General features: G+C 37.7%; 1 protein-coding gene across 1 annotated transcript in view; it reads right to left on the reverse strand.

The window, feature by feature from the left end:
- Nucleotides 1-22,497, reverse strand: part of LOC134302075 (E3 ubiquitin-protein ligase RNF123) — a 102,771-nt gene that overhangs the window by 8,522 nt on the left and 71,752 nt on the right. The window contains exons 36-37 of the mRNA XM_062987098.1: nt 18,287-18,411; nt 9,697-9,791 (exon numbers count right to left, since the gene is read on the reverse strand). Coding sequence (XP_062843168.1) covers nt 9,697-9,791; nt 18,287-18,411 — 220 coding nt within the window. The remainder of the gene's footprint in view (nt 1-9,696; nt 9,792-18,286; nt 18,412-22,497) is intronic.

Below are 22,497 nucleotides of genomic sequence, written 5' to 3' on the forward strand. Positions count from 1 at the left end.
AGTTTCATTATGTTTCCACTATGGAGGAAATGAGGCTCGCGGTTGAGTAAACGTTTAATGGTGGGAGTTAAGTGCTCGCTCCCAATAAACTTCTCTAAAGTCATGATCTACCACTGTGTTTCTAACAAATAAAACAGTCCAAATAAAAAAATAAAAATAAAAAAAAAGAAGCTTTACTGTGCTCAGAACTTTTCTGATACAGAAAAAAACATCAAAACATACATTACAAAATTACAAAAAGCCATTTCTATATTTCTTTTAATTTCATCAGCTGGTTTGTTGAAGATTTTGGCAGAACTATTCTGTATGGAAAAAAAAAATCTCACTAAGCCACAGGAAATAAATTAGATTTATAAAAGTCCAAGTTCTCTTCTAGTCTGATTCTGCCAAACCAATTAAATAAAGTGAAGAAGAATGTATTTTTGTACTTGACATATTCCTTTTAAATTACATTATTGTATAAAAGGGTGTCCACATACTTTTGGGCATAATAGTGTATCTTCCATACAAGTGTAAGTACGCTTTTAACTTCAGCTGTAAGTAGTAAAGCACCACACAAACACTAATGTTAATAAATAAGTTTGTAATTTCTCGATATTTTATTTATTTATTTCTATTTTATTTATGCATTTTCCCTGATTGCAGTCGAGGTGGGTATATTGCTCCTCACGCCTCCTCCGACCCGCATGCAGCCCTTAGCGGAACCCTTTTTCACACATGCATTTTGCACAGGCGCCTTTCTTATCTGCCAATCAGGGTCCTTACACAGCGTTTGAAGACAACCCCCCCCCCCCAAATTGTTCGATCATCCCGCTTAGGAGGGACGTATCTGCTGTAGGCACTGCCAATTATGCCTGCTAGATGGCGCCCAGCCGACCGGTGGCAAAACCGAGTTAATCTCTAACTGTAGAGATTAAAAATGTACTTTAATAATATTTTATGTCTGGCTATTTTTACCAGTACATTTATATGAAGCATGTGTAGAGTGTAACTTTAATATTTCTAAACTTTAAGAGCAGAGGTAGCTTATCAGTTATGGTATTTGACTAGTATTCAGAAGGCTGCCGGTTCAATCCCCATCTCCACCAAGTTGCCACTTTTGGTGTTGAATTGTAATCAGCCATAAATGTTAAGTCGCTTTAAATAGAAGCACCTGCTAAATGCCATAAATGCAAAACTTATTTATTTGTCCACCAACTTTCTCACTCATATAGTTCTCTGTATGGCAGGTATTTTTAAAATCTGTTCACTTACTATCATTTAGAAATAAAAGCAGTTTGGCAGAATCCTCTCTGTGATTGGGCCTTTCTCAGTCATATCTGTTCTTCCATATGCCCTTCTAGTCTCAAAGTCAAACTGGTTCTAAAGGGACTGATTAGGTTTCGTGTGTGGTAGCCAGCTTATGATGGACGAAACACAAGCCCTCTGTGAAAGTCCTTTACTCTCTATAAGTTCCTTGATGGCTGGCCGATAGCACCAGTGAGAATCGAACTTGATCTCAGCAGTGGTGAGGAAGTGTAATAGGCCGCTGCACCACTGGAACGGCTTGAACAATTGTAACAGGTAGAAAATGAAATACTTGTCAAGAGGGGTTAATAAAAATTTGTTGTTTTTGTCACAAAATAATCCCTAACCGTAGTTTTATGGTGCTTAGGTAATTACAGCAGCTATATTATGCTAGCCCACCACATATGCTTCAAACTTGTGAGGGGCTATCAGCCAAAACCTATATATTTTTTACTTTCTTGATAATCATTATTACTATTTCATTATTACTACTTTGCAAATGACCATGGTTTTATCAGGTATTAAACTTAAACCAACAACCAAAATCATATTGTGTTCATCAAATAACAGAAAAGCCACAACAGTCCAAACATGGTTTACATTATGAAATACACCTTCAGTCTAAATACAAAAATCCATCCCTACTTTCAGTAAAAATCATATGTACCTCAACTCTGAATAACCCCACAGTGATCAGAAAGCCCCAGAAAGCCATTTTACATACAGTACAGGCATCTCAAACAGTAAAATTCATAACAAACATGTGAAATTGCCTCAAAGAATGAACTAAAAGGTCTTACCTAGTTCTAGCGAAGTCCCTGCTGTGTATTTTAGTAACCTGACATCACCTGAGAACATTTTGTATGAGTACTTTATGTTGAGACCTCTCTATCATGAGAAACCTTAAAAATATCAAACCCCCAAAGCACTGTATGTACCGTAATGTCAGGTACAAATATCACTAAGCTGACTGATAGATCCCTTCAAAGAAGTGAGCAGTGTCAGTGTCAGTATTGCCTGCCAATCCCCACCTGGTACCCACAGTCACAGGGTCTCATCAAGACATCAGCTGCCAACCTGATTGATTGATAGAAAGTGATAGGGCTGAGAAAAGTGAACTCATTCGTCACAGAGATTACACTGACTAATGCTGCGGCTGGGGAAAACTGGGCATGTGCTTGATTGATTTTATCAAACAAACTTTGAGGGTAAACAAAGTTGACTGGCGGCAGCGTCAAAGTGCTGACAAATCGCAGGACCGAGCATCTAAAAATAAAGCTTTCGCCGTCAGCTCAAGGACGAGTCAAGTCACATAATTTTTCTCTGCTTAGTTTTTCATTGCTGCTTTTTCCGTCTGTGCCATCGCAAAATTACAAAAGCAGTGGACTGAGCTTGTTGACTTACACACTTACACACATGATACTGTATGCTGTACATCATGTATTTTATTATTATTATTATTCATTAGGATTTTGCCATCATGTTTACACACTTTGATTACATTTATGACAGGACAGGTAATTATTGGTTACACACAATTAATTAGTTCAAGTTTTCTTTTAATTTGAAACACAGTCATGGACAATTTTGACATGGACACAGCAAGAACATGCAAACTGCACACAGAAAGGACCTGGACCGCTCAACCTGAGACTCTAACATGTGGACAACCATCATTAGATTCAAACAACAACAAATGATTTCCAAACTATCAGCATTCATGTGGAGTCTGTACTTCTTTACAGCTTCTACATTTTCTGAAAGGCTTTCTATTAGATTTTGTGGTGTACATGCAGCACAAAGCACCCTCCCCAGACCATTATATCTCCTCCATCCAGACTTATAGTGCCATTGTGGCCTTCCCCCAACATTCATCCAAAACAGACTGGTCAGGCAGACACTTTAGGGGACATGTAGGGGACAATGCTGACATTCCAGCAGACATCAGGTTTTGCACATGGTAGTCTTAGGCTTGTGTTTAGCTGCTTGGCAACAGTTAGTTTTAGTAATTAAGTTTAGTTTTGTTTTAATGATTAGTTTTAGTTTGTCCTAGTTTCTTGTGTTTTATTGCTGCCTTAGCTGATTACGTTAGTTTAATCTTGTTTTATATATGTACATACTTACTATTCAGGTTCAGAGAACAAGCAAAGTAGGAATTTTACTGTACAGTGTAACTGCTGTTGAAACTCTTGAATCTTACAATGAAAACCTAATATATAACATTTGAAATGAGCAGTTCTTCTGCTTTTAAAGACAGTTCAGAACCCCAGAGTTAGTCCTGCAGCTGAGACTGCGCTGGTGTTGATTCTAGACATTTTCACTTTAGAAAAGCAGAAGATTAGGCAGGTGAAATCTTCAATACGACCCGTTCTACTGTGCCAAGCTAAATAGCTACATTTACTAGCTAAAAAGGAAGTCTTTAATTATATACACAAAGCAAAAAAATACAAATGTTATGGTATTATAGCTAACATGTTACATGTCAGCCACATCATCACTATAGACCAAATCAAATTTACTGTAATAGACATCCAAGAAAACAAAAAATGTCCAATGCATGTGCTTTATCACAGCCTCTTAGCAGCACACACACTTTATATCAGGTATGAAAAAATGGTTCTGAATGGATTTTAGAATGATTTATTACGGCACTGGGAGATGTGACTCAGGGCTTAAGGTGCACTGCAACAGCCCATCATTCTGGGATTTATTCCTTTCCAGTCGGGGCAAATTTGCTGAGAAGGCATGACAACACAGCAGCACTTGAGGAATTGCTTTGGTGCAGTGGTGATTTCTTTCCAAATGACCGTAAGCCTTCCTGCCATTAAACACAATATGTACAGTAAGAATTATCTGACTAGGTGGTCGCAGTTAGCACTAGTAACTAGTAAGTGAGATGTCTGTCCATCTGTCCGGCACTTCTTCCTTATTTCTTTAATGCAGTCATATTTTAATAAAACTAATTCTACAAGGTTTCCTTTATTTTATCTATTAAGTTGTCATTGTATTTATTTTAACTCAGTTTATTTTCCTATATCTTTATTTGTTTTACTTTATTCCTAAATAATTTACTCCTTAATGTAATTGTCCTTTAATTATTCTAATGATCATTCCACTCAACCAGCTTTCTTCATTTATTTAACCTTTCCCTTTATTGTGTCATTCAATAATTTATTTACATTATTTTTAATTTCTTCAATATTTTCTTTATTTTAAGTAGCAATAAAGCTTAATAAACATAGTATTATTTATTTAATCCATTTAATTTTTTTTTTCTTTCATGGCCAACCAGCTTTTCTTTAAAAACAAATACCACTACAAAATTTAGGAAAAGGAACCACTGTTGACTAGACGTGTTTTTACAGTCAATCGACTTCGTTCTTCCTCTGTATTTTGTTACTTTGCTAGCAAGTTATTAAAAACCCATTTACATAACTAATTAGTAACCCCATATGACATCTACACCAGTTTGGCAATTTAAAACATCATTCCTGTGTTTGCTCCTGGCTACAGCACTTCCTCTGGTTTTATTTCAAACAGCAGGCGTCTGTTGGCTGTATTAACAATTCACGGCAACCTCGTTCACCCACAGCAGTGTCATCAAGCAGAACAGATGATGACAGCAGAGTTATGAGACACATCAGCGTCAGTAATGAGACGAGGGAGAAGGTGAACTCCTCAATGAAGGGTACATCGACAACAACCTGTCATTCAAAGTGAGAACAACAAGGATTCGATATTCTGGAGACTTGATGGGGTACACGGATTTGGCAAGAATAAGCTCCATCTGAATCAGTGCAGATTTCATATAGGTGCGCCATATAATTTAATAAGTTCAAGCAGAACATTACCAGAAACACTGATCACCTCTAATATATATTATAAGCTGTTTATTAGCTTTTAATTTGACAAAGTGTACTATTATAGCATGCACACTTACACACATAGTGTAACAAAGTAAAAATACATTTTAACTTTACTAATGTACGTTGGTGGTACTCACTCTTCTTTCCCACTTTTCTTATTTTTCTATTCATTTGAATAATTTCTTTTCTCATTCCCTTCCAATCAGCTCAATAAGTTCCAAGGTTTTAAAAACTTTTCCTTTTTGTTCCTTACTTTATCTGTTTTACATTTTTCATTTATTTCTACCTTCCTGCCATTTCCCCCTCTTTTGTTTCTTCATTATTTACTTTAATTTTATTTTAATCTTGTGCTTATCCCTCATCACCAACAGCACCATAAAAGTTCAATAGTTATTAAAACAGAAATTTGCCTATTCAGAAATGAGATATTCAGCCTATGTGGAGTCATTTTGACTGTTTTATCCTTTTCTTTCTCCGTTTTTTATTTATTTATCTTGACTTAGACTTTCTTCTTGCTTTCCTGCTTTATTATTTGAGCTGTTATTTTAGCTGTAAGCTGCCTACAGCCCATAATCCCATTTCAATTTGAGTAGAGTCCAGCAGTCGAGACATGTCCATCTGAGGGACCATCCTGGTGCTTAGTGATTTTATTCCTTAGGAGGAACATCGGATCTCGGATCTAAACTCAACTGACAAGTGACCTTTACCACGATGTGCCACAGCCACTGCAGCAAAGTGGTATTTTAAAACAAGCTGATGGTACTGAGAACGCTGAGCAAATGATGAGGTCCCATACGCAGAGATTTTCACTATTTTGTTGATCCTTGAATGTGTCAGTAGAGATACACAAACAGTCAAAAACATGAAGATAAAATCACTTCAAATTATTTAAGCCATTGCTAAAATACATTAAAATTAAAAGACCACCAGTGTGATTTGCACTGCCTTGAATAGATGAGAGCCATTTTAGCAGAACTAGACAGAGCTTCAGATCTTAACCCTAACTTTAAAGCATAGTGGATGGAGCATCATTGTTTGGGGTTGGTTTGCCGCCTGGACAGCTTCCAATCCTCAAAGAAACGAAGGATTCTTGTGAGTCATGAGCTGAGAGCACCTTCTGCTACACGTGATTTTAAAGACTACCTTAAAGCCATTCCACACTCAATTTTTTATTCAAGTTGTTGAATAAAATCTGGCCTACAATGCTTTTCAACCAAAGACCTCTATTATATTTCAGGGTCACTGTGATGTGAAGAAATGCCAATCCTGAGTCACTTTCAACTCTGCTGAAGCTTAGCAGTGAGGAAGAACTCTTGTTGTGTGGAGGATAATTGCAGCTCTGCTTGACGCCTGAAGTACCGGGAACAAAACGGCAGGTAATTGGGCACGGCGTTTTCCAGAACCTGAGTTCAAAGCACTGCTTTCAAATGCCACTCCTCAATGATGAGCTATCAGACGAATTCTTCTCGAAATAAAATGACAGCATATTGGACGGAGACATCATAGACCTTTAGAGAGATCTTTAGGACCTTCCCCAAACTTTGCCATGAAGTTGGAAGGGTCAAATTTAAATTTACATACACCTGATAGCAATGGGTGTAACCAAAACACCTAAAGTCAATAATTAGGGGTGTCCACATACTTTTGATCATATAGTGCATCATTGGCAAGGTTAGAATTATTACTGGTGCATCATCAATGCCTCACAAACACACACACACACACACACACATGCAGGTATACCTGCAGGCACACACATATGCACACACACACACACCCACACACATAAGCACTCACACAGGCATACACCACACACACGCGCCCACAGGCACACACATACGCACACACACACAAACTGACAGAGTCAACAGTACAAAAGACATGCAGCACGCCTGGTTGCCTGGGCATCAGAGGCCTGTTGTTCTTGGCAAAGGCATGTAAACAAATGTCAGAGAGAGTGGAAAAACCTACAAGAGCATCGTGTGTACAAAAACACTCACTCGTTCACTACTCACTCACTCAATCATTCATTCATACTCATGATACTTATACTAATCACTCACTCACTCACTCAAACTGTATCACTACTGCACACTCACTCATTTATACTTATCCTACTCATACTAATCATTCACCTACACTGTATTACAACTGCACACTCACTCACTCATTCATTCATTCATACTCATAATACTTATACTAATCACTCACTCAAACTGTATCACTACTGCACACTTACTCATTCATACTCACTCATTCATACTCACTCATTCATACTCACTCACTCATTCATACTCATTCATACTCATCATACTAATCCCTTACTTAAACTATATCACTACTGCACACTCACTCACTCATTTTACTCAATCACTCATTCATCTCTCTCAAACTATTTTGCTACTGCACACTCGCTAATTCATGTATAATAACTCACTCATTCATACTCATTATACTCATACTAATCACTCACTCATACTCATTATACTCATACTAATCACTCATTCATACTCATTATACTCATACTAATCACTCACTCATACTCATTATACTCATACTAATCACTCATTCATACTCATTATACTCATACTAATCACTCACTCATACTCATTATACTCATACTAATCACTCACTCATACTCATTATACTCATACTAATCACTCACTCATTCATACTCATTATACTTATACTAATCACTCACTCATTCATACTCATTATACTCATACTTATCACTCACTCAGACTATATTACTACTGCACACTACTTATTCATACTCACTACTGGACTCACTCATTTATACTCACTCATTACTGCACTCACTCATTCATATACTTACTCAAACTGTATCACTACTGCACATTCACTCATATATACTTGATCACTCATTCATTCATACTCATTATACTCATACTAATTACTCACTCAAACTATATCACTACTGCACACTCACTCACTTACTCATACTCACTCACTTATTCATACTCACTTATTTATACTCACTCACTTATTCATTCATACTCAATCACTTATTTATACTCACTCAGTCACTATCACTTTCGCACACTCCCTGACAATACAATGCAAATTAAATCTAACAGCACAGTAATAATACAGTACGCTGGTGAAAATTAACATTTAACATTTCAATTAACATTTCATAAATGTATGTTAATTAATTCATTCAAAGCTTATTTATCTCACTTGTATTACTGACACCAACAAAGTAAGCTGCTTGGTAAAAAAAATGTTTGGTAACTGTTAGAAACAAAATAAGAAAAAAGTTCTGTGTGTATATATATATATATACATATACATATATATATATATATACATTTTCCAAATCGTATATTATGGTCATTCTGTTTATCCACTGAAAAACAACAAAGACTTTTGTTTAACATTGACCAGACATCAGTACTAACAGCATCTGTAAACTTCACATGCCAACATGCATCCATCACCACAGGTCAGCTACATTACAGTCCAGTTTAATTTCTAAATGAGAGATGGCTCTGGCAGAAGCACAGCCACTATTAGAGCACTAAAATCTGATTTTGCTTTTACAAGCTTAGCAAGGGAAGGCACCGAAGCTCGTATTTCACACTGCAGACGGCTCTGATTTCTGCAGTGCAACTATGCGGTATTCTTTCTGAAGCTATGGGTGCTTCATGTATACGCCCCAAAGTGGAGAACACTAAAGCAAGCCACAAGATCCCCCTGCCATCCTGTAATCCGGCCTCAAAAACACTCTCATTGCTTTTACTAAAGCCTTGATGGTGCATTATAACAGATAAGACCTGCTCTGCTGCTCAATTATTTACACACAGGTTATAAAACACAACTAGAAGAGAAAAAATGAACATGATTGACCACGTTTCTATTAAAGTACATTTACTTTAGACTGTACTTTGTTATTATTACTGGTTTTACTGGTTTTATCGGCTAAAATGTAATCGCTCTAAGCCTAGACGATCAGATGTCAAAATACCAAATTAATTTAGGAAACCTTTTCCAGGCCAAGCTAACAGTTCAGTTTTAAAGAGGCAAAACAAGGACAAAATGTAGAGGCTGTATTCGGCTTCTCAGCAACAATGGTCCACGTTATCATTTCTTGCTGTGAGGTGACAGTGCTACCCACTTAGCCATCATGCCACCCTGTAGATTCTGTAAAGTTGCTTTGAGACAATGTCTACTGTAAAAATCACTATACAAATAAATCTGACTTGACGTGACTATCCCAATGCTGATCGAAGTCCAGATGTGAAAGGTGGACGGTTAGGTGCTGACCCAGCAACCCAGGCCCATAAAAAAGCTTGTGAAGCAAACAAGGCAGCTTCAGGCAGATGACAGGTACAATTGATTCGGCTTGGCCATGATCTTGTGGCTAGGGCAGGCTGTGGTCGTTATGTCTAATCAACCACAATGGACAACAGTCATTGACCGATGTGTCCTATCGCACAACTGGAACTGAAGAACTGTATCAGATACTCATTTGAATGTATGGAAGCATGATTTAGGTACACGTTTACATATGTGTACTCACTGCTGTTGTGGCTGCAGCCTGTTTGGACTCCTCAGTCAGGAAGGCCAGCATCTTTTCAACCTTCTGAGACTCTTCTGTACTGATGTAGTCTGCATCTATAGGGAAAAAATGTAGAAATTGTTCACATATTACACAGACAATTCACTGAAAGCAAGTTGATCTTTAAAGGTCAGTGATTACAGACACTTTTCCACCTTCTGTACTGATGTAGTCTGCATCTATAGAGAAAATGTAGAAATGATGCACATATTACATAGACAACTAATTGGAAGCAAGTTGACTTTGCAGTTTCTTTGAAGGTCAATGATTACAGACACCTTCCCTTGCCTAAATTTTGCAATGCCTTACAAAGGGCACATTTTTGTTTGGTACTCACCATCTGAATATATATATATATTAAGTACAGTGTAATAAAGACTTCCTCAATGTAGTATAATATTAAAGAATTTTATAATGTTTCATACTTTGTGCAACACCAGTCTTATGTTTTAACCTTGTACTAAAACTGAAGAGATTTAAGTAGCTGAAACAGTCGGCAAATGTATTTAAAAACTGGCGTTTAACAAATTGTCCAACCTAGAAGTGGGTGTCTTGTCAAGAACATCATGTTCAGGTCTGAAGTGGATAAAAAGAGTGAAAAAGGGTGAGCCAAAGGGTAACCAATTATCAAATTATCTGTAAAAATCTCCAGCACTTGCTGAAGTCTATGCAAAAAACACTGGAAAATGTGAGAAATAGTTCAACCCCATAAGAAAAACCACTGCTCTCTTGTCTCACTTTTGCAGAACACCTGAATGTTCCACAGGGCATCACTGAGATCACTGAGAAAATTCAAAACTATTTCCAAAGTGTTAAAATGAAATGAACTGAACAAACAAATAAACCAGAGAGCAGATTAAAAAGCTCCTTTTATTATGAAATGCGTGTTATTAAAATCAATACTGAGTAACCAAGGCTGTGTTCCAATTTATCCAAAAGGTGTTTGTGGGATTAAGGTCGGGCACTGTGCAGGCCAGCATGTATTAACGGAGCATGCTTTGTAAACAGGGAGACAGTCGGGGTAAAACAGGAGCAAGCATTTTTCAACCAGTGCCACAAAGATCGAGGCATATCATTTATTTTATTCATTTAAATAATACAATTGGCTAAAACACCTGAAGTCAATCATTAAAAGGGGTGTCCATATACTTTTGGCCATATAGTGTATATGAATGACTTTAAGAAGAAGAAAAATGAGGCTAAATATGAAGCTAAATACTTGTCTGTTTCCATTTCCCAAATAAATCATCATCTGATCGTCAGAGCAGACAAAAAACATCAAAATGGAAAAAGTCTTTCACGGGCCGCGTTTACGTCGTTACTCCATCCATCAGTATCCTCAGCCCATCCTTTGACCAGACTGAACCCAAATACATTTGGACACTGATATTAGCCTGATGATTACTGGGTGTGGCAGGGAGATGCATGCCAACCCTCATTCCCCGATTGCAATTTCATGCCTGTCTAGCTTGCAGCACCTAAATTGGCCCTGACACTGCCAATCATCGCCGCTCCCACAATGCATTTTCTCCTGATGAGTGAAACAGCGGCAGCTCTCTCGATGACAGAGAGGGAAGACAGCAAGACTGCTAAATTCCAAACCACATAATAAGTGCATTATCGCTCTAACAGCGCTCGGATGGGCGAGATGTCAGCAGGAAGGGATCTGTCTGTCAGTGCATGACCAGCTTACTATAATGTTCTGAAGAAATAGATGTGCTGGCAGTGGGTCAGAGCATCTCGAATTAGTCGATATATACTATTCCACACTGAGTTAAGAATCATTTGGACTAGTACGATTAAGTCTAATAAGGAATAATTGGTCATTTCTCGTGTAAAAAGCATCTTTGACAACAGCCAACAGTGCTTTGCTAACAAAATAAAAACTAAATGCTCGTGAAAATTATTATTAGTTCTTTTTCTCCCAATCTATCATTTCTAAGGCCCTACCTAATTCACGGCCATGAAAATCATGTCACGTCCCTAAAATGAGCCTTTTTTCTGTGTAATATGCAATTTGCTGTGAAATTCAAACTTTATGGTTTGTGTTTAGTGCTTTACATTTTTCATTCGTGTCGCATTCAAGTGCCTCACATTTACTGGTTAATTTGCACTCTGAGGCATCCTAGCAAACCTACGGCAGTTCAGTTAGCAATCACTTAGTCAAAATGTCCAAGATGTTGAAGACTAGCAGTCGCCCCCTCCGAGATATATAAAGTTGTACTGAGTCACATCATGCCCTATGTGTTCATTCACTACTTGTGCCGGCACATTTATCAAACAACAGGAGTCGTTCTTGCAGCGGCAAAGCAGAGAAACCAAATCTGATTGTTCATCTCCATCTCTGATGAATGCCCGGTTAGGATGGTAGCACTGCTGAGACTCGAACGCTGGAGTTTAAATTCTTTTATTCAACGTCTAAAATGTTTTGGACCGTAAAGCAGTCTATATGAGTCTTCATGTTAATTTTGGAAATGCATTAAAATACAAAATGTGTATAACGGGGATTTATAATGATCACCAAAAACTTGAAAACTGAATGGCTGTCCGAAGGTCCTGATCTCAACCACATCAGGAATATCTGGGTCACAGTGAAAAAGTCAAGTCAGCTGCCGTAACAAACGTCCCTATAAGTGTATGCAAACTGCTAATCTTAACTGAATGTCATTTCAGAGGCTGCTTAGTGCATTTAAAGAGTAACTGTTCCCCTTTGGAACAAAACAAACTGCCCGAGATAACCCATAATGCTTTGCCAGGCCATATCACATAATCACTTTTCAGAGGCAGGTGGCATGTTCCTGATTTTAGCAGGAAGCTGCTTCCTTTAAAATGATTCATTAAAGTAATAACCTACAACAGCCATGCTGGGTGAACACGACCAATAAAAGACTTTCATTCGCTCTGATCTCTGATTGGTAATTGGCTGAACACCAAAGAAACAAGACACAGCCAGGCTGAATGGGTTTGGCTTTCTGCAGCCGCAAAAATACTTAATACTGTATTTATAAATATGAAAAGTATTATTTTGAAACACGAGACAAAGAATTACAATTCTCTAAACATGTTTATAATTATTATTAATACATTCTGTACACCTGTCATGTGTGTACATCAACTGATTATTTTATAAGCTACACATAGCATACAGATTAACCTACAATAACTGACTGTAGCCCATCTGTTGCTCTCTACATTTCTTTACCTCCTTGCAACACATTTATGAATCAAAACGGAGCCCCATAGGACCCCCAGTGACCAGATGTTATTTGGTTGGTGAAATATTCTCAGCACTGCTATGAGAGTTCAACCTGGCAACCTAAAGAGATCCATACAAGGAATCCCAAAAATCACAGTTGTTAAAGTGAAACTGCATTTTTACTGCAAATTCAAGGGTGGCACGATGGCTCTGTGGGTAGCACTGTCACCTCATAGCAAGAAGGTCCTGGGTTCGATTCCTAGGTGGAGTTTGCATGTTCTCCCCGTGTCTGTGTGGGTTTCCTCCGGGAGCTCCGGTTTCCTCCCACAGTCGTGAATTTGAGATGCAAAATTGTCCATGACTGTGTTTGATATTAAAAACTTGAACTGATCTTGTGTAACCAGTAACTACCGTTCCTGTCATGAATGTAACCAAAGTGTGTAAAACATGACGTTAAAATCCTAATAAATAAAAACTGCAAATTCTGCTAATGATTTATATTTCTGATTTGCACTTCCCACATTCATTCCTCTCTTTTAGAATTGCACATTGTTTACTTGGTGAGATCATTGGATGTTGTTCACTCCAAAGAACAGCGACAGTACTGAATTCCTCCATCTGTAGACAGTCGATCTGGTGGACTGACATTTAACATTTTCTAATAATTAATAATTAATTTAGATTTATTATTTTGAGTATGGTTTACAAGAACAATGCCTCTCTGAGAAAAGCAGATTTTGCAGTTGGAAAGCCTTTAGGGGGTAACACCCAATGGGTCCAACACCCAATGTCATGTGACCAGAGCAGTATAAAGAGATAGCTATAGCATCTGTTCTGGGTTCTTGTCCAGAGACACTGCTGGAGGAACCCACGATCGTGCCAATCAATTCTGCAATCCAGTCAACTATAATCTTTATCATCTCACCATATTTTTCCATGACACTGATTTTCTATAATTATGACTAGAATGTAACAAATTTAAAATAATACAAATTTTATAAATAATGTAGAAAACTAAGTAATTTTTAGGGTTTACAAACATTTCAGTAAATGTTTTGTTTATTTTTTAAATACAATGTTAAAATGTGTAAGCTGTTATGGTAACGGTGAGGTCTGTTACTGAGGTATGTGCATAAAGTGATATGCAAAATAAAAAGAACAGAAAAAAAACAGAAAAGTATTAAAAGATAAACAAGTCCGGTTCAGTTAAACCCCTGACGTTAGGTGTTGGCCTGGATGCTCAACAAACCAAACACAGGGTGGGACGGCGGGGAGGAGGACGGAGCGGGGAGGGCACAAAGGAGGAAGTGAATGGCAACTGGCCACGGTGTCCATAGCGACCCTGCGGTCCCCATGGGAACAAGGGAGCCAGAGGCTTTTCTTTGTCTAGCTGGTTCGGTAAGAGGCCGGGCTCTACAGGACTTTCGGTGAGGTACATTAAGGTGGAATAATAACTTGTGTTCTGACTTCTGATGAATCGTGACACCGGCTGTGCTTCCATTCAGATATTCTGTTTCTGAGAAGTGAACAAGGAAATGTGAATGAACCTGTGTTCATTAAACTGGAAAGATCTGGCCCGTGTTTGCTTTGATAATCTGTACAAAGCTCCGTCTTCTCTGCACGGTTTTATTACCTGCAGCTCAGAGACACTCGCTGCAGAGCAGTGGTCCATTTAATGAAACCAGATGATTATTTTTTTTACGCTGACTTTAGCCCAAGACTCAGGAATGCAAATGGAAATGTGAACACTGACAATAATGCCACTATTTATTTTAGGCAAGTCTTCAACCTTAACTAAGCATATTGTTTTCCAGAACTGTAAAACTGCATTTTTCTTCATAAAAATGTCATTTCATTTACTTCGAATGAACATATCTATTATAGCAGCCCATTTATTTATTTATTTATTTATATATTTATTAGGATTTTTAATGACATGTTTTACACACGGTAGAAACGGTAGTTACTCATTACACAAGATTCATCAGTTAACAAGTTTTAATGTCAAACACAGTCATGGACAATTCCACCTCACTTGCACGTCTTTGGGCTGTGGGTGGAAACCGGAGCTTCCGGAGGAAACCCACACAGAGACGGGGAGAACATGCAAACTCCACACAGAAAGGACCCAGAACGTTCCACCTGGGAATCGAACCCAGGACCTTCTTGTAGCAGCCTAGTCAAAATATGAAGCTTGTTTATGAGTTTATAGCTATTTATTTACTGAAGCTGGGGAGTAAATAATAGTGCACATGAATATTTGCCAAAAAAAAAAACATATTTTTCATTTCAACTAAACATGATATTGATTTATAATAATAATAATAATAATAATAATATAAAAAAATGCTTTTATGTATCAATTAATATCCTTTCTCTGTTTACTGAGACTCCTAGTTGTAGATGTTCATTCAATTCTATATATACAGGGGTTGGACAAAATAACTGAAACACCTGTCATTTTAGTGTGGGAGGTTTCATGGCTAAATTGGACCAGTCTGGTGGCCAATCTTCATTAATTGCACATTGCACCAGTAAGAGCAGAGTGTGAAGGTTCAATTAGCAGGGTAAGAGCACAGTTTTGCTCAAAATATTGCAATGCACACAACATTATGGGTGACATACCAGAGTTCAAAAGAGGACAAATTGTTGGTGCACGTCTTGCTGGCGCATCTGTGACCAAGACAGCAAGTCTTTGTAATGTATCAAGAGCCACGGTATCCAGGGTAATGTCAGCATACCACCAAGAAGGACAAACCACATCCAACAGGATTAACTGTGGACGCAAGAGGAAGCTGTCTGAAAGGGATGTTCGGGTGCTAACCCGGATTGTATCCAAAAAACATAAAACCACGGCTGCCCAAATCACGGCAGAATTAAATGTGCACCTCAACTCTCCTGTTTCCACCAGAACTGTCCGTCGGGAGCTCTACAGGGTCAATATACACGGCCGGGCTGCTATAGCCAAACCTTTGGTCACTCGTGCCGATGCCAAACGTCGGTTTCAATGGTGCAAGGAGCGCAAATCTTGGGCTGTGGACAATGTGAAACATTTATTGTTCTCTGATGAGTCCACCTTTACTGTTTTCCCCACATCCGGGAGAGTTACGGTGTGGAGAAGCCCCAAAGAAGCGTACCACCCAGACTGTTGCATGCCCAGAGTGAAGCATGGGGGTGGATCAGTGATGGTTTGGGCTGCCATATCATGGCATTCCCTTGGCCCAATACTTGTGCTAGATGGGCGCGTCACTGCCAAGGACTACCGAACCATTCTGGAGGACCATGTGCATCCAATGGCGGTGCCGTGTATCAGGATGACAATGCACCAATACACACAGCAAGACTGGTGAAAGATTGGTTTGATGAACATGAAAGTGAAGTTGAACATCTCCCATGGCCTGCACAGTCACCAGATCTAAATATTATTGAGCCACTTTGGGGTGTTTTGGAGAAGCGAGTCAGGAAACGTTTTCCTCCACCAGCATCACGTAGTGACCTGGCCACTATCCTGCAAGAAGAATGGCTTAAAATCCCTCTGACCACTGTGCAGGACTTGTATATGTCATTTCCAAGACGAATTGACGCTGTATTGGCCGCAAAAGGAGACCCTACACCATACTAATAAATTATTGTGGTCTAAAACCAGGTGTTTCAGTTATTTTGTCCAACCCCTGTACATTACAGTAATAATACCTGTTACAAGAGGGCTTGAATATTTTAATTGCAATGATATATCAGTTTATTTAAGTAAATAAGTAAACACCTCTTTAAAATAAGTAAATGGGGCAATTATATATATATTATAATATATATTATAATATATAATAAATATATAATATATATATAGAGAGATTTTGGTGGGTATGCCAATCATTTCCCAAATATTTTTCATCTGCAGTTTAAACCTTTATTTTTATCCTAACAGATGGACCATCACAGAAATGGATAATTGCACCCCTTCATTGTCTCGCTGCCATTTAAGGTTTGAAGTGGCACTCGAGATAAACAAACAGCTTGATCCAGGGGTCCCTTCTGCTAAAATAAGGAGCTCTCTGCCATTCTAACCTCTTGAGTTAAAGCTGTTTGATCCACAAGTCTTATATAGGTGTGCAGATGCATCATCATCCACTTAGACTGAATAATTTATGAAGATGCAGTTCGGCGCATCAGTGGTTAAAGCTTAAGGTGAAGCAGTACGACTGGCAGCATTTAATGGTCCTGCACTGCAGTGTTGGACAGGTATTCAGATGTCAGTTATCTGGTTATAAGCACAAGTGGCATGAGACAGAAATATTAACTATTTGTTTAAGGCCCTGATAGTAGTAATTAATACAACAAATAAATAAAAACATAAAAGTATAAAATGATTATGAAGAGGCAAAATATGTACATAAACAATTTAACAAATGTGTTCTCTACATCATCATATTCTGTCTGTGTCCCAAACACATACTACCTTAGTAAAAAGAATGTACATTTAGTAACATACACCCCCAACAGTTTCGTCACTTCTCAGACCCTCATGTACATAGAAGCGCTGGTGCAAATTGTGCATTAAATTAGTACTAGTCCTTAAGATGTACTGATACACAATTCTCATTTCCTAAATTAAATCCAGTTTTACTAAACCGATCATTTGGCATTTACAATGTCCTCTATTTATTATGAACAAAGCAGATCTAGTTAACCAACATGTTTTTGTATGGTTTGCTGTCACATTGGTATTTTGTTGTTATGTTGTTTGACTGACACTTGGCCAAAAAGAGATGCCATGCATATCTTGTGATAAACAAGTTCTGGGACCTATATAGTGCTTTATAGTGCTTTAGTGGTCATTAATACATTAAATACACTATTATGTAAAACTATTTTTCATCTATGTAAAGGAAAAGCCCATTTACTCCAAAGCGATCATAAAAAATCACTTTCTGTGGTTATGAATTTGTTCGTCACTGCTATTTATCAATGTATCCCTGCTGCTAACCCTAATTATTTTCGGAACTGGCTGATTTTGCTAAAGGGGGTAATTACTTTGTCTCCTCACTGACTGCATTTTTATTACACTGTGTGTCATTGAAATGATGGATGTCCACCACTGATCTTTTCTATTCTTAAACAATCTCAATCTCACTGCAAAAGCTGAACAAGGTGAAATTTAAAATGAGATTGAATGCAGTATGTGTTCAGTGGCTCAGCGCATAATTCAGTATGTACAGTAGTGTAGAAAAGTAATTCCACCCCCTCAACCACCTCAATACATGTTGATGTATGTCACATTGGATGATATTCAATCATTGTACAAAATATGTCACTACACAAAGAAAATGTAAGTTAATTATATAGCTTTAAACTCACAGGCTCGTAGTGAGAAGTGTTTGTGATCGGGTCCGGCGCTTGCTTCTCCTTCTCCAAGCAGGTGCTGGATGGAGTGAAGCTGGAAACATGGATCAGACAGCAGCACCGAGGTGGCGCGGGCAATCCTGTAAAAACACAAAGAACAGCTGAGGTGAGTTATCCACACATGATTAATAATTAAATATTAGGAACCTGTGTAACATGTTGTGACACAACATAACGGAGTGTAATATCAGGTCATATCATGCATAGAAAAGTCCATCTCTCCAGTACAGTTCCTGAGAATTGTCACCAGTAAAATGATACGTACACATATCTTTTATTCATTTGTCTATATGTATGTTTTTTATTAGCTTTATGAACAACTATGTATGTACAGTATGTATACCATTTACTTGTTAGAGCATGGCACTGAAGTTTGTTAAGCGATGGGACAACACAGAGACACACACATATCCGCACTCATATTTTCACCATCCCATAGTTAACCTCTGCTTCATAGAGGAAAATCACACAAAGCAAGACAATGAAATTATAATATAAATACAAAAACATTTTAAAAAGAGATTTAAAACAGTGGAAATACAAACTGAAGGAAAAAGTGTCGGTTCTAAGTAATGCATAATGCGTATAAGTGTGTACAGAGTCAGTGTTTAGGCAGTGTTTAATTTCTGATGAACGGCAAAATGTAAATGTATCCTGATCCTCAGTTCACACAGAATGCATCATGCAAGCCCTGCGTCCGCATCGCATCAAATATCGCATTAAAAATTAAAAAGTCAATCCACACTGGATGCATGTCAGATGCAACGTGTTGGTGATACAGCCGACAGAAGCAGCTGTAATTACACATCAGTTCACCTAAACACCTGATCAAATACAGTGGGGCCGTGTTTAAGGAGCATGTTATTGTTTTTCTTTACTGAAAATTAGGATAATTCTATATGAAAAAGAACATTTCTTACTGTATTGTATTAAGCAAGTCAAAGTGGGTTATGTCGATTTTATATAACTATGCTCAAGTGTATGGTTGTATCTTAAGTCTCATTCTTTTTTACATGAAGTGCAAAAGTGTGTGTAGGTTTGTTTTGTTTTATGTACAGTGGTTTATTTCAGCAAGTATTATAAAAATAACAAGATAATGTTGATGATAAAATAATAATGCCTGTGGTTTTTATTTTAAATAGTATACAGATACACACAGGTCCTGTAAGGTCCTTTACAGATCCTAAATCTATAAAGTAGTTTAAGCTAACATACTGTTTTATTATAATTCAATTACACAAAGGTCAAGTTGTTTTATGGAGTCTAAACGTCTTTTACATGAACAAGGTCAAGTTTAAGGTGAGCTAGAATGCAATATGATATGCAGAATGAAACGTTGAACATGTGCAGCAATAAATGTAGATTCACACTTAACACTAATCCAAATGTGTGTGGATTGAAAAGCTTAATTATTCAGAAGCATTACCATATCTTCAACACTACAAAACACTTGAGAAAAGCACTTGGTGTGAATTGTTTTTTAGTCATAAAAATAAAAGCTTTCATTCAGAAAATCTATTTACAGAGAAATGTTGACATTAGACTCTACACAGATCTATTACTATAATCTTTATTGCACAGTGACAGTTGTAAATGCATGTGAGTGCTTGAGGTGTATTCCAATCATGATAACGCAAAAGGAAAATGAATAAATTAATTAAAAATCATGATTTTGTGCAAGCATGAAGTCTTTTTACACATGATGGTCAACAGTGACGGTAAAAAGATCCAAATCTTTAATGAATAACAGCACGCAGACACAACAACATGTCTAAAATTAAACCATTTATTATGACTTCTCATCAGAACTTGCATATCGAAGTGTTTTTAACTTACATCAACACACAACCATTTAATACAGTGCAGAAAGATAAACCGAAGCCAGTCAATAATCACACGAGAACTCATGCTGGGCTAAAGCCAGACGGATAGGCATTAAACCCAGCACTACCCTCTGCGTTTCCCCCCCAAGCACCTTCATGTGCACATTTCTGACACCCACTCACGTATGGTTCTACATGATGAAACTGCAAGGAAACTGGCTTTCCTGTAGTGATGTTGAGCGTATTTATTACCTCCTGTAGTTTGATTTTGGAGAACAGCATAAGTTTAAAAAAAGTGGCAAAAAATTATAATAGATCAGAGGACTTAATAACTGCAGAGTTAATGTTTAAGTGCAAATAATTATCAGGTTCTTCAATCCTACACTGTACTAAAATCTAACATAAATAATACAATTAAATCAACTCATTATTTGTGGGCACTTGTTTGGTTCAGCTACCGCTAACCCACCAGTGTTGACATCTCAAACTTGTGAATCTCAGTTCTGCTAATGGCCAGCACTTGTCTGGTATATTAACCACTAAGCTACCACTGCCCTGGAAATTGCAATGCTTCGAATAACTTATACTTAAAAACCTTAGTGGCATTACTGCACAGATTTGATGTACGGCTCTTTTTCACACTTTATGGTTGCATTTCTTGATGCAGCGACGGAATGTGTTAAGAGACAATGATTTTCCAGATTTTGCAGATGTGAAATGAAAAAATATATATATACTGGCTAATGCTTGCACGACTTTAAAATAACAACTTAAACAAGTTGCTCAAAAATTAAAAAATTAAAATTAAAATAGAAGTGTGTTTCATACGACAACTGGTAAAACCTGATACCAACTGGGTAAGTGCCGGTCATGTTAACTTAACACTGGACAGTCACCAACCAAACTGGAAAAGATGCTCGGTTAAAAAAAAGGGGGGCTGGTAAATAAAGAAATCACCCAGTGGGTTTACTCACAACATCTTACACACACACACACACACACACACACACAGCACCTGGTAACTCTGCTGCTGATCTACTGAAGGTGACAGAGTGCCTTTTTCTGAAATGCATTAGAAAAAAAACACACACACAAGCACACACACACACACACACACACACACACAGCCTTTTACTGTGCAGCTGCCACACTGAGCACTTTCTCACCTACTCACCTCTGAGCCCTGACATACAAGTACTCACACCCATTAACAATCGTGTGTCACTTCCGAATACACAAAACAGCCAAAATGTTATTTTATAATAACAATATATTAACATAGTTATTCCATTTACATTCTTTATTTGCCCCACCCCTGCACACAAATAGTATATACATGCATCAATTTAGATTGGTTACTGATATTGTCACTGAAAATAATTGCATAGCCTCCAGATTCTAAGTAGTTTTAATTAATAACAGTCACAGATTATATTTTTCCATTCTCATGTTTAATAACCATTAACTGAAGCTCTTAATCTGTGCCTGGATCATTTTGTACATTGTGCAGGTGCCACATCACTGTCTAGTTTAATGAATGAACACGTGTCGTGTGTGCCTAATAAAGTGGAACACACACACACGTACACACACTTTATAAGGAACATCCACACACCTGCTTATTCATGTAATTAGCCAATCAGCAGTCATGTGGCCCCAGCACAGTGTAGAAAATTATACAGGTACAGGTCAACAGCTTTGGTATAGTTTGTAATGTTAAAGGTAGTACTTTCAACACGTTAGTAGTTTGGTAAAATTGCAACACTGTAAGGTTACTATTACTATTGCTGCAAAATCTACTCAGCAATAATGCATTACAATGCCCTGCTGTACAGTTCTTCACTTGTAACCAGCACATTAGATTAGTTTAGATTAGATTTAACTTTAGTGTCATTGTGCAGAGTACAAGTACAGAGCCAATGAAATGCAAGAGCATCTTAACAGAAGTGCAGGATAGAGATTATTTACATATAATTACACTTACATTTTACGAGTTTCGGATTTAATGGACAAAATCTGGAAAACTGAATGTCCGGTCTAGCCCTTCGCACGCCTATCTGTTTACATGAGTGATAGGCTTTGATTTGCCTGGAGGCTCGCTTTGTTCTCTGAATAATAGTGCTGTGTTTTTCGTATATTTTCACACCCCTGGAAAAAAACTTAGTTTTGGACAACTGCATGTTACGGACCAGTGCTCCCTCCTTTTAGTTTGTAAAATCGAGGTTTCTCTGTGTTTTCAGAGTGAGTGATGAACAGTGACTAAAAATGCACAGAAATATTTATGCAGCACTGATGCGCTGTAATGCTTTGCAGCTTGACATTACAGAAAAGTGATGCTCTCAG

This window comes from Trichomycterus rosablanca, chromosome 24, assembly GCF_030014385.1.
Source record: "Trichomycterus rosablanca isolate fTriRos1 chromosome 24, fTriRos1.hap1, whole genome shotgun sequence".
Classification (NCBI taxonomy): domain Eukaryota; kingdom Metazoa; phylum Chordata; class Actinopteri; order Siluriformes; family Trichomycteridae; genus Trichomycterus; species Trichomycterus rosablanca.